Here is a 14,390-nt window from a genome sequence, read left to right as displayed (position 1 = left end):
TGATATGTTGGGAGGGTTTGTTCAACTTGAGGACTTTGGGCTTCTCTGGCTTCTGCTTTTGTCGGGGCTGTACTGGACAAGTATCTGATGTCTGCTAAAACTATCTTCACTTCAATAATCTCCCTTCTTGTTCTTGTACTGGGATCTCTGCACACCATACTTAACTGCAATATGTGGGCTGGGCAGGGTATTCTATTTTACTGAGATTCTACACCTTTCCTGATTCATATTCTCCAAGGGAGGCTAAATTATCTAGCTAGTTATTGATTTCCAAGTGTGTTAGAACTGTTGGAATCAGCTATAACACTGGGCTTTGTACATTCATAATACCTGCCTTTATACTTTCAAAATAGATGGCTTCAGAGTTTTATCTTCCTGCTGACCTCAGGCTTGGAACTCTCAGACTCTTCAGTGTGACTTTTCAGGTTAACTTTTCAGTTAACCAGGTCTTTCCTGGCACTTCCTCATTTTATTGGAGCCCTTCCTACACACAGTTCTTGTCAGTGTCTGACCTAGTTCTATACAGCTGCCTTACTCTAGGGTTGTGGCAGGCCAAATTAAGACTCCCTGGTCTGTGTTTGCTTTCTGTGTACAGTCTCTCAGGGTAGCTAAGTTTTACTGTTCTTGTGGTGTTTGTTTGTTTGTTTTGTTTTTTGACAATAGGTACTCTTTCATGATGATGCTTTGCCACTGCCCTTCTAGTCATATAAAATAACACAATTGGACTTCTTTCTACTTCTGGCCCATCACCTGAAACAATCACTGTCTTATAAAACCATAATTGGATTATAGGTTTTTCAGGGTTCTGTGCTCTTCTACTTGGCTTATCTTTTAGAAGTGGCTTCTGCTTTCCTTTCCCTTGTGAGAGAGGCATGGGAACTCTGAAATTCATACTTCAGTATGCTATACTTTTCTTTGAAGTCTTCTTAGATATTTCCCAACAGAATTATTATGACTGATTTTAGTTTTTGACTGTGTACACAAAGAATTACAAGCAGTTTATTGTTTCAGAAGACTTCACAAGAATAAAAGCTACCTTTTAAGATGTTTGATACTATAATATGATGTTGAGTGAAAAACAAGGGCTTCAATAATAAATGAGTGAAACTCTATAAGGGGAGATGGCAAGTCTCCCAAAAGTAGATGAATGAGCATGATTTCATCTAGACTTTAAAGGGTTGGTGTTGCCATGACAGTCGGGGCTGGCTACTTAAGAAGGGTAAAATAAATAGGTGTTTCAGATAGAGAAGCTACTGAGCAAAAGTTAAAGACACAGGAAGGAACAGGACGTGTTTGGGAAAAATTGAAGAGTCTAGTTTAGCAGGCTGAACTGGTCAGAGTGGTGATAGGCTGCTGTAAAGAAATAAATGCTAAGGTCAGGTTATGAATAACCTTGAACAGATATTTGTGGAAAGCTATCCGTTGCTGTGGATTTTGTTTAGAAAATACTATGTAGCTAACTATTTACTTAATGGTTTAAGTACTTGTATATTTTATTTATAGAATGCCAGTTAATGAAAACAGAACGACCAAAGCCAAATACATTTATTATCAGATGTCTTCAGTGGACCACTGTTATAGAGAGAACATTCCATGTAGATACACCAGAGGAAAGGTAAGAGACTTGTTCATTTTTATTATGTTAAAGAAATAGTCTAAAGATATATTTGTAGCTGGATTCATTGTTTATAATCAGATATAAATATATTTGCAATATATTACACTTTATTGTTCTGTTTCTATTGTCTTGCATATTTGACTGGGCCTGGAAAAATAATGAATCACCCTTGGATTACTTTAAAATAAACTTTCTCAGAGAAAATGGTGCACGAATAATTTTTTTTAATTGAACACATTTTATATACAAACTAACTTGTAATGCATCCAGTTGGTTGTACTCATGTTTGAAATTTTGAATAAAATGTGGTAGTAAATATATTCAAGCAGCATTCCTGCCTGTATTCATGTTAGGTTCAGATAGCTGTCTGGAATATTATGATGAGAAGGATTCTGAGAAATTTGTCTTAAGTTTAGAATATTAGCGAATAATAGGATTGATTAGAGTTACTAATCGATGTCATGTTACTGATGAGCAATAACATCATGATATTGATCAGCTTTATGACAATCATGGGCTATACTTTCATTCTTTAATCTACTGTTTTTATATCTATTTTCTTACTTTCTAGTTCTATCTTAATATCCTTTTATCTAATGGCTTCATAAAGAGTTAGGTCTAGCAATCTCAATCACCAAGTTACTTTTCTGCAGATGTTATTAATGATATTAATAGCCTCATTTTCTAAATGGGTAACATGCTTCTCTATGACTTTAAGGAAAACAAAATAATCTTTTAAAATCCTAATAAATGAACAATGACAAGAGTTTTGATTGTTTTTTGAAATACTCTGTTATTGAGCCTATGGCTTTGTAAATGCAACGTGGGTGTTCTGTTATTGAGGTGTAGAGCTAGCCCTAGGATTTTTGTTCGTTTGTTTGTTTGTTTCTTTTCCAGACAGGGTTTCTCTGTGTAGCCTTGGCTGTCATGGGCTCGCTTTATAGACCAGGCTGGCCTCAAACTCAGAAGTCTGCCTCCCTGAGTGCTGGGAATATAGGCAAGTGCCTTTCCCTAGCATTTTTTATTTTATAACATTTTTGATCAATAAATTGTGAAGTTTTTGCTGTATAAGTGATACCATTTCCCCTTTGAGAAAATATTGTCGTTCTGGTCATTGTTAGGGTTCATAGGCATACACCTACATTACACCTACATAACCTACATTGGTTACTTTCTCTCTGGGCATTTTGCATAGCTCCTTCCAGATCTGTGAGAACTAGTTATCAGGAAGGGAGCTTTCATACCAGATAATGATTGATTCCTCTAAATCCTCTGTCTAAGTGGGTGGTATCTCCAGGGTGTTTTGAAATTCCTTTTCTGAAAGCAACAAAAGGCGATAGCAATAGCCTGCATTGTTTGGGGCTATCTCCTGACTCCCTACCAAAAGCTCAAGAGGAGTTTTTCCATGCACTTAAGGTTTTTGTTGATAGTCTAGGGTTTGGGGGATTATATTGTCACACCAAAGTAACTTCAGTTAAATCATGTGTGTGTCTGTCTCCGTGTGTGTAGACAAACACATTATATGCAATAGTAAGTGAACATAAACGATTCTGATGTAAATGCTACTCCTGACTCTAGGCTTTTAGAATTATTATCCCTTAGGGAGGGTGGCTACACAGTAGACTATTTGTATTCATCTTAAAATTTACAAATATTTAAGTTAACTTAACGTCTTTCGTTAATGGAAATTGAACTCATTCTTATAGAGAAGAATGGACAGAAGCTATCCAGGCTGTAGCAGACCGACTGCAGAGACAAGAAGAAGAGAGAATGAATTGTAGTCCAACTTCACAAATTGATAATATAGGAGAGGAAGAGATGGATGCATCTACAACCCATCATAAAAGAAAGGTAGAAAGTAATGTTGACTTATTCGCCTTCTAAATAGTCTTAATTTGTTTAGAAAAAATTTGCTGAAAACTGCTTTTGAGAGCGATGTTAGCCAATTTTCTTTTTTTTTTTTATAATCTTTTATTTTTTATTAATTACACTTTATTCATTTTGTATCCCCCCATAAGCCCCTCCCTCCTCCCCTGCCGATCCCACCCTCCCTCCCCTTTCTGCATGCATGCCACTCCCCAAGTCCACTGATAGGGGAGGTTCTCCTCTCCTTTCTGATCTTAGTCTATCAGTTCTCATCAAAAGTGGCTGCATTGTCCTCTACTGTGGCCTGGTAAGGCTGCTCCCCCCCCCAGGGGGAAGTGATCAAAGAGCAGGCCAATCAGATTATGTCAGAGGCAGTCCCTCTTCCCATTACTATGTAACCCACTTGGACACTGAACTGCCATGGGCTACACCTGTGCAGGGGTTCCAGGTCATCTCCACAAATAGTCCTTGGTTGGAGTATGCGTCTCTGGGAAGTTCCCTGTGTTCAAATTATCTTGTTCTGTTGCTCTGCTTGTGGAGTTCCCGTTCCCTCCAGCTCTTACTATTTCCCACTTCTTACATAAAATTCCATTCACTCTGCCCATCAGTTGGCCATCAGGCTCAGCATCTGCTTTGACAGTCTATACTGCAGAAGCTTTCAGAGGCCCTCTGTGGCAGGTTTCAAGGTGGTTTCCTGTTTTCTTCTGGCTTTCAGAGGCCCTCTGTAGCGGGTTCCGAGGTTGTTTCCTATTTTCGTTTTCTTCTGATGTCCATCCTCTTTGCCTTTCAGGATGGGGATTGAACATTTTAGTTAGGGTCCTCTCTTTTGCTTAGTTTGTTTAGATGTACAGCTTTTAGTGGGTTTATTCTATATTGTATGTTTATATGAGTGAGTATATACCGTGAGTGTCTTTTTGCTTCTGGGTCAATTCACTCAGGATGATCCTTTCCAGGTCCCACCATTTACCTGCAAATTTCATGATTTTCTTATTGTGTGTTTAACTTTGTGAACCTGAAGTACCTTTTGCTTAAAGCCAAATGATTGACCAACACTTGAGCACTGGATGTTTGTGGGACTTAGTAAAGAGTAGAGACTGATGTACTTTATAGATGATATTTTATCTTGTTGGTAACAACACTTTAGAAACTTGGAAATCAAATGTTTTCCCTAAGGGAAATAACTCTGGAGTTTCTGCCCTGTGCCTTCAATCTCATGAAACCTACCTGGAAAGTGAGAAGTCACTAAAGTAATACCTTTTCTTTTACTTGAGCTCTGAGCTAATCAAGAAAGAAAACTCAACTTATTTTTCCTCAATGCTTCAGATTAATATATAATTTAATAGGAATTGTAAATAACATCTTCCATTACTATAACAATTTTCAAAATAACTTCTTTATGTAACGTATTTAAAACTACTGTGATTATTTGGAAATTCTCACATACAGGAAAGAATGGGCAGAAAGTAAGTGGAATTTAAAATAGTTTTATTGTCAGAGAAAGCGCCAAATTTATTTCCAAAGTGGTTGTACAAGTTTACATTATTCCCACCAGCAATGGAGGAGAGTTCCCCTTTCTCCACATCTTTTCCAGCATGTATTGTCACTTGAGTTTTTGATCTTAGCCATTCTGGTGGGGGTGAGGTAGAATCTCAGGGTTGTTTTGATTTGTATTTCCCTGATGACTAAGAACATTGAGCATTTGTTTAAGTGTTTCTCTGCCGTTCGATATTCCTCTATTGAGAATTCTCTGTTTAGCTCTGTACCCCATTTTCTAATTGGATTACTTGATTTGTTGCTTTTAAACTTCCTCAATTCTTTATATATTCTGGATATCAGCCACCTGTCAGATACAGGGTTGGTGAAGATCCTTTCTCAATCTGTAACCTGTCGTTTTGTTCCGACAACAGTGTCCTTTGCTTTACAGAAGCTTTTCAGTTTCATGGGGTCCCATTTATTGGTTGGTCTTAGAGCCTGTGCTGTTGGTGTTCTGTTCTGGAAGTTGTCTTCTCTGCCAGTGAGTTCAAGGCTCTTCCCCACTTTCTCTTCTAACAGATTTAGTGTGTCTGGTTTTATGTTGAGGTCTTTGATCCATTTAGACTTTAGTTTTGTGCAGCATGATAAATATAGATCTATTTGCATTTTTCTAGATATAGACATCCAGTTAGATCAGCACCATTTGTTGAAGATGCTGTCTTTTTTCCATAGTTTTGGCTTCTTTGTCAAAAATCAAGTATCCATAGGCATGTGGGTTTATTTCTGGGTCTTCGCTTTCTCAGACAATTAGGAATAGTGCTAACTCAAGCTATAGCACTCTTAGGCATATAACCAAAATATGCTCAAGTATCCAAAAAGGACATTTGTCATGTTTATAGCAGCTTTATTTATAATAGCCAGAATCTGGAAACGACCCAGATGTCTCTCAGTGGAGGAATGGATACAGAAATTGTGGTACATTTACACAATGGAATACTATTCAGCAATTAAGGAAAATCATGAAATTTGCAGGCATTTGATGGGAACTAGAAAAGATCATCCTGAGTGAGGCAAGTCAGAAGCAGAAAGACACACATGGTATATACTCACTTACAAGTGGATATTAGACACATAAATACATAAACATACTAATATCTGCACACCTGAAGAACCTAATCTAGAAGGAGAACCCTGGGTAAGATGATCAATCTTCACTTAGAAAGGCAAACGGGATCTATATCTACAGGGAACAGGACAGGAGCCTACCACAGAGGGCCTCTGAAAGACTCTACCCAGCAGGGTATCCAAGTAAATGCTGAGGCTCATAGCCAAACTTTGGGCAGAGTGCAAGGAATCTTACAAAAGAAGGGGGAGATAGAAAGACCTGGACGGGACAGGAGTTCCACAAGGTAAGCAACAGAACCAAAAAAAAAATGTGGGTCCAGGGGTCTTTTCTGAGACTGATACTCCAACCAAGGATCATACGTGGAGATAACCTAGAACCCCTGCACAGATGTAGCCCATGGCAGTCCAGTGTTCAAGTGGATGCCCTAGTAATGGCAACACGTACTGTCCAGAGAATTCAGTGGCTGGCTCTTTGATCACCTCCTCCTGAGGAGGGTGTAGCCTTACCAGGCCACAGAGGAAGACAGTGCATCCAGTCCTGATGGGAGCTGATAGGCTAGGGTCAGATGGAAGGAGAAGAGAATCTCCCCTTTCTGTGGACTGGGAAAAGGGCATGGGAGAAGATGAGGGAGGGAGGGTGTGATTGGGAGAGGACGAGGGAGGGGGTTATAGCTGGGATACAAAGTGTGAATAAAGTGTAATTAATAAAAAATAAATTAATTAAAAATAATTTTAAATAACAGGAGTATACAAAAGGTATGTTTATACCACTGGCTGATCTATAATGATTCCAATGATTTAGTTTAATGTAGTCTAGTATTATAGTTAATTACTTATATATGACAACTGCATTTAGAATAATTTGAGTATTTTGTCATTTTTTTAGTGCTTTTAGATGAAAAAGAAGGTCCTAATTACAAGTCATGTTAAACAACAAAGTCAATTTATGGTGTGATTAAGAGACTTTTAACCTATTTGTTGTCACGGAAGTAGCAGAAACCAAAGCAGTGTCCTGTTTATGGTTTTGTTGCTGGCTGGGCCATTCTGTTCTTTTTGCATTGATCTTTAAATAGGTTATTTTTGGCTGCCCATGTGCTACCCCTTGAAAAATCCAAAGAAAAGTTTGTTTTGTTCATGTTTAGTGTTGACTTTTACCTTTGATACCAACCCTCATGGTTCTGCATTTTCTCTGTGCTTGTGGTTTCTTATTTCCCAGAAGATCTTGGTACATAGTGTTTCCTCCATCAAGGTAACCTCATCTTCCACACAGAAGGAAGCTTGAGAATTTCTAAGAGAGAAAACTGTAGTTGCCATGCCTAAAAACTGTCTCTAGAACTTTCCTAGACTATTTGATCAAAGACAGTTAGGAAGCCATGAATTTGAAAAAGAACAGGAAGGTTACAGGGAGGGGCTGGAAAAAAGGAAGGGATTGGGAAAATTATAATCTTAAAAAAAACTATTAAAAATGCCAGCCAGATAGAGATTGAGAGTAAGGGAGGGAGAGAGCAAGAGGAAAGGGTGGAGGTAGGAAAGAGACAGATTGGTATTCAATGGGTACAAGACAAGCCATCTTTGAAATCTGATTGTTTGGTCTTAAACCTCTATGTTTTTAAAGCTGTTAGTGATATCTAATGTGATTAACTATATATTATTTTTCTAAGTGACTATATTTGTTTTCTACAGATCGGCAGCTACAGGCTTGTTTTTAGTTAAATTAATAAGTATACATTATTTTTCCTGTTCTCTTTTTAGCATTTACTTTTTTCCTTTGAATGAGATATGTTAAAGATGTTATAATTTGTCATTTGGATAAAATTATCAAAATTATTGGGAAAGGATATTAAATTTTAGCATTCATTTATGAAACATTTAAACATTTCTAAGTATATACATGAAGGACAATTTTAGTTTTTTTTTAAATAATTTTTATTTTATTTTATATTAATCACAGGTTATTTACTTTATATCCCAGCTGTAGAACCCTCCTTCATTCCCTCCCATTCCCACCTTCTCTCCCTCATCTCCTCCCTGCCCCTTTCCAAGTCCACTGATAGGGGAGGTCCTCCTCCCCTTCCATCTGACCCTAGATTATCAGGTACCTTCAGGACTGGCTGCAATGTCCTCCTTTGTGGCCTAGCAAGGCTGCTCCTCCCTTGGGGAGGGGGAGGTAAGAGAGCCAGCCATGTTCATGTCAGAAATAGTCCCTGTTCCCCTTACTAGGGAAACCCACTTGGATGCTGAGCTACCATGGGCTACATAGTAATAGCCAGAACCTAGAAACAACCCAGATTTCCATCAAAGGAGGAATGGATACAGAAATTGTGGTACTTTCACACAATGGAATACTACTCAGCAATTAAAAACAAGGAAATCATGAAATTTGCAGGCAAATGGTGGGATCTAGAAAAGATCATCCTGAGTGAGATACCCCAGGAGCAGAAAGACATGCACAGTATATATTCACTTGTAAGTGGATACTAGACCTATAAGATAGGATAAACATACTAAAATCTGTACACCTAAAGAAGATAAATAAGAAAGAGGACCTAAGGTAAGATGATCAATCCTCACTGAGAAAGAAAAAATGGCATGGACATTGGAAGTAGGAGAAAACAAGTAACAAGACAGGAGCCTATCACAGAGGGCCTCTGAAAGACTCTACCTAGCAGTTTATCAAAGCAGATGTTGAGATTCATAACCAAACCTTTGGCAGCGTACAGGGAATCATATGAAAGAAGGGGGAGTTAGTATGACCTCGAGAGGACAGGAGCGCCACAGGGACTAAATATATCTTTCATGAGATTGTTTCTCCAACCAAGGAACATGTATGGATATAACCTAGAACCCTGCTCAGATGTAGCCCATGTTAGCTCAGTATCTAATTTTAGTTTTATTGTAATATCTTTGTCTGGTTTTAATATTAGAGTCTGGCCTCAGAGTGAATTGAATTTTTTTTTTTTCATTTTGGTTTTCAAGAAGAGTTTGTGTAGACTTGGTATAACTTTTTTCTTGAAATGTTGTTGACTTTCCTTACTTAAAAAAATGTAGTACAAATTCAGTTCTTAAATAAGGCTGTTCAGCCTACCTGTTTCTTCCTCTTGCAGTTTGAGATGTAGAGAATTTGCTTATTTCATCCCAGTGTCAGTTTTACTACCATAAGGGGTTTATTCTCTTATGATCCCTTAGTACCTATAGGTTTTGTAGTGCTGTCACTCTTTTATCATCTCATGTTGATAATTTTTTTTCTTTGAATCTTTCCAACCAATCTGGCTGGAGGTTTACAGTTTTTGTTGTAAATGTTTCTTTAGTTACATTTAAAAATGTTTTTGTGTACATTCTTGGATACCACTTTTTCTGAAATTGTACTTAATTCAAGAAAACCTTAGAACTTGAAAATGCTTTTTTAAAACCATATTTTACTTTTTTAAAAATGCTCTGCCATTTAACTAATAATTGGACTAATAGAGGAATTCTAGGTTCAAAATAATTTCTACAAACTGAGAAAGTTACATAAATTATTTTCATTATTCTAGATTACTGAAAAGACAGTTAGTGGTAGTATGGTATTTCCTCCTTTGAAATTGGTCTAGAAATTGTTAAGAATGGTATTGAGTTTACAGTGTAAGTATGTACAAGCATACTAACAATAAATTGTGTCAACTATTTCATCATGGTTTTCTAATTTATATTTTTCAGACAATGAATGATTTTGACTATTTGAAACTACTAGGTAAAGGCACTTTTGGGAAGGTTATTTTGGTTCGAGAGAAGGCAAGTGGAAAATACTATGCTATGAAGATTCTGAAGAAAGAAGTCATTATTGCAAAGGTAACTTGGTATAAGAACCAGTGACTAATTTTTCTATAGTATGAACATGTACCTGTGTTCATTCTTTTAAGTGGTGGCATAGAGATTCCATGAAGCAATCAGAGTGTTGATTATGAACTATTACTCGCAGTAATACCTATCAGTAAACAACAGTGTAAAGTTTAAGGGTATCAGTAGTGTATAATATTACGTAAATTTTATTGAAGCTGTGTTATTCACTTGAGGAAATTTTTTATTTGTAAATGTAGAGGAGTTTTTAAGCTAAATATTTGTGCTCTACATCGCTAATTACATTAGTGTTACTTTCCGTATTTTTTGCTTAGTATGTATGTGTTACATTCTCTTTTCCTCTTTTTCTTTTTTTATTTTTATTCTGATATTAAAGTACTTTTGATTTTTATTCTGATGTTATAGTACTAAACACAGTTGTTCAATGGGTAGCACCCACATGGAAACTAATACAACAAAGTAAATACAAAGCCTAAGCACATTGAACATTGCCTTTTCCTTCTGATTTTATGTTCTTTGTTTCTTCATTCTATTATTATTATTACTGTTTACAATTTATTCACTTTGTCGTCCCCTTCCTCATCTCCTCCAGGTCTCTACCTTCCTCAGTCTTCCTTCCCAATCCCTCTTCCCTACTCAGCAGATATGGGAAGTCCTCTGGTTCCCTTGAGTCCTTTTATATCCCCCCTTTTCCATTAGACTCCCTGTGCTCTGTCCAAAGTTTGGCTATGTTAATGATTAAATATGTTTCATTGCTTACAATGTAATAACTGTACTGTGTATGTGAGGTTTTGGGTACAATTCACTGTACCATGTATGTAGAGTACAGTTTGCTATATTCTGTTTATTCTCATATGTGGGTATTTAGGGAAAAGCTAATATTCTGGGGAAAGACAAAAAGGTGTTTTTTTTTAATCATGTTGCAAAATATATAAGGAAATTATTTAACAATAAAAGAGTGGGATTGACTCTTCTCCTGAACAAGAGAGAGAGAGAGAGAGAGAAAGAGAGAGAGAGAGAATGAGCCCGACACCAGAGAGACTGCCTACCAAGAAGTCTCTTGAAGTGAGTCATCTCTCAGTTTGTACCTGCATAAAAATTAAATAAAATCATTCATCAGTTGAAGGAAATATAGTCTGTTTTCATTTCCTAGCTGTTATGCATAGAACAGAAATGAACATGGCTGACAGGATCCATGGAGTAGACTATTGAGTCCTTCACGCATATACCAAGAAGTGATGTATTGATGTATATACTTGTGTGCATGCATGTGTGTGTGTGTATTTATATGAATCATAGGTTAATTTTTTAACGTTTTGAGGACTCTCCTATAATGATATCCAGAATGACTATATCAGTTTGCAGACCTGTACTTTTATGATGGCCTCTACCCATCTGCCTGTCTCAGGCATTGTCTGTTACAGTTTCTGGTGCCTGCTAGTTCCTGGGGTGGGGAGAATCCCCTTGGCAGTGTTCTGAAGGAGATCTCAGCTTTTGGGGTATGGTCAACTGAATGGCAGTGCTTCTCAGGAATTGCCACAGTTCACCTCAGGCATATGGACCTGTGTCGTAACTGTGGTATTCAGGAAGGCTCTCCTCAAGTCCTGGAGACGGCTACCCTACTGCTGTATTTAGTGAGCTGCTGCTGCTGCTGCTGCTGCTGCTGCTGCTCTTAAATTGTATTTGCTGGGCGCAGCCCTTGTGAAGAACCAGGGAGTCCTGTGGTTTTGTCAGTTTAGCTAGGGATAACTGATCACACCTTGGAGCAGTATCTGAGGGCTGCTCCATTGGCTCCCAGGCTTTTGTAGGGCACTCATGCCTGCAATAGAAAGCCCGAGCCTAGAGTCTGCGTGAACCCAGAAAGTCTTCTGGAGCTGGGTGTCCTGAGCCTTGGACCTGATGTTTTACCTCCTGTGGGGTTTCCTCTCAACAGAGACACCCAGACTGTGGTGTTTTGGGGAGTGCAGTTCTGTCCAGGATTGCAAGTAGGACACACAGGCACAGGCGTGTGGCTCTGCCTTGCTGGTGATTGGGCACCTGGGCGCTTGCAAAAACTGGTTAACTTTTCCTGAGAACTCTTGGGGAGGGGGGCGTTGGCTGAGTGCTCTGAGGTCAGACCTGCTGTTCACCTCACTATGGGTTTCCACTCAACAGAGAAACTCAGACTCTGGTGCCCTGGAGCCCTCAGTTCTCTCCAGGGCAGTGAATCAGGGGCTCGCAGGCAGACTCTGTGCTGGTGCTTGTATGCCAGGCTCTGGGCGACTGCCAGAACCATTGTCTGGGTGACCTAAAGTCGGTCTGATTGTTTCCTGCACCATGGGGTTTTCTCTTGACTTAAAATCCCAGTCTCTGGTGTTGTGGGGCCCACAGTTCAGTCTGGGACAGTGATCAGAGCACTTGCCTGCATGTGGCTCTGGGCTGGCGACCAAGCACTTGGTGGAACTGGGACCTTTTCCATGGTTTAGCTGGGTGACCTGAAGCTGATTGAAGCCCACATCGTGGGATTTCCTCTCACATGCAAAACACAATCGCTGGTGTTTTTAGGACCCAGAGTTCTGTCTGCTGGTCACTGTGCAGATCCTGCTGTGCTGCTGGTCAGAAAGAGTGTCCTCCTGGTGCCGCCATCTTGGATCTCCAGAATACTTTTTTTTTTAAACTACATTTCATTAAGTTGGGAAACCTAAAAGAAACAAATGACTTTCTACTTTCAGTCTAACCACCAAAATTAAAACAAGAAGTAAACAACCAAACAGAACCACAGCAAATGAGGAAATGAAAATAGAATAAAAAGTCTTCCAACCAAAGGTGCCCAGGCCCAGGTGGACTCATAGTAGAATTCTACCAGACTTTCAGAGACCTGTGGTCAATCCTTCTTAAACTATTAAAACAGATACAAACAGGAGGAACACTCCAAAATTCTATATGACCAGTATCACTGTAGTAACAAAACCAGTAAAAGACACAATTAAAAAATAATAGAAAACTAGAGATCAACATCCCTAATGAATACATATTAAAAAAAAAAAACCTCATAAAATAGTTACAAAGCAAATACAGACATAAACATCAAAAAGATTATCAACTATTACCAAGTTGCCTTTGAGATGTGAGAATGGTTTACACACACAGTCAATAATGTAGCCAGCTGCGGTGAGTACTTCCTTATCCCCAGTACTCAGGAGGCAGAGAGGCAAGTCGATCTCTACTTCATCTTTGAGGCCTAATAGTTTCCCTTCTACTTGATCCATTCTGCTTGAAAGGTTTTCCTTTTGCATTTTCTAGTTGGGTCACTGGGCTTTTCTATTTCATCTTCATTTCTACTTGGGTCCTCTTCAGTGTTTCTATTTCTTTTTTTTTAATTTAATTTTATTTATATAGTTATTTATTGCAATTTATGGACTTTGTATCCCCTCGGCAGCCCCCTCCCTCATCTCCTCCCATTCCCACCCACCTTCCCTCTTCTCCCCCTATGCCCTTTCCCTAGTCCTCTGATGGGGGGAGGATCTCCTTCCCTCTATCTGACCCTTAAATATCAGGTCTCATCAAGACTGGCTGCATCATCTTCCTCTGTGGCCTGGCAAGGGTGCACCCCGCAGAGGGAGGTGATCAGAGAGCCAGCCACTGAGTCCATGTCAGAGACAGCCCCTGATCCCCTTACTAGGGAACCCACTTGGACACTGAGCAGCCAATGTTTCTATCTCTTTATTGACTTTTATTTAAAAATTCTGGATTGTCTTCATCACTGTCAGCATCATACTTGTGTTTCCTTTGGCATCACTCACGTATTTATTCTCTTTTAGTTCTCTTTAAATTTATTGAGCTTTTTTTGTGTCTTTTTTAAGTTCCTTAAAATACTTAATGAAGTTTCTGATTGTTCTTGTAAATTCTGTGTCCTAGGGTTCATCTAGGTAATTCTCTTTGGCACACACATAACCGTTTTACTCCTCCAAGTAGGTAAAAAAAAAAAATCTTGAGAAATTGAGGAATATAGGAAAAACAAATAGAAAGGGAAGAAATATTAGAACTTGGAATCTAATTTAAAAGTTCAGTACTCAGACTTTCAGGATGGGAAGGTTAGAGCCATGGTTTAAAAGCTTTAAAAGTATGATATGTCTCATAAAAAGCAAGCAGTGAAGTAGGTTGCTAATACTTGGCTTGTGGAGACAGTGAGCAAGTAAACAGTGGTCCTTGAAGTTATTGTGCTTTAATTAAAATAGTGTGCCTTCTGCCATCCTCCTGGCATGTCCATACTTATTTCATCTTCTCCTCCAGTCTCATTTATTGGTCTGGAGGGAAGGAGGAGGTAAATGCTTTCAGATACAATATGTCCTGATATCAGCAAGCTTGAGACCTGTTGTCAATATACAAAAACTAACAGGAATAAAACTAGGACCTAGTCTTGTAGATGTTGAGCTGTTTGAAGATAGGCAGTCTTGTGAAGTAGAATTGACCATTGTTATTGGAGCTAGAT

The 14,390-nt window shown here is 38.5% G+C and overlaps 1 protein-coding gene across 2 annotated transcripts in view; it reads left to right on the top strand.

Moving 5' to 3' along the window:
• Akt3 (AKT serine/threonine kinase 3) overlaps positions 1-14,390 on the top strand; it is a 211,775-nt gene that overhangs the window by 126,556 nt on the left and 70,829 nt on the right. For both annotated transcript variants that reach the window (XM_055608722.1, XM_055608711.1), the window contains exons 4-6: positions 1,504-1,615; positions 3,325-3,469; positions 9,779-9,910. In XM_055608722.1, the coding sequence (XP_055464697.1) occupies positions 1,504-1,615; positions 3,325-3,469; positions 9,779-9,910 (389 nt within the window). The remainder of the gene's footprint in view (positions 1-1,503; positions 1,616-3,324; positions 3,470-9,778; positions 9,911-14,390) is intronic.

This window comes from Psammomys obesus, unplaced genomic scaffold (assembly GCF_907164565.1).
Source record: "Psammomys obesus unplaced genomic scaffold, mPsaObe1.curated_primary_1811, whole genome shotgun sequence".
Lineage (NCBI taxonomy): Eukaryota > Metazoa > Chordata > Mammalia > Rodentia > Muridae > Psammomys > Psammomys obesus.
Note: the sequence above shows the minus strand (reverse complement) of the source record. Positions and strands in the feature narration are given on the sequence as shown.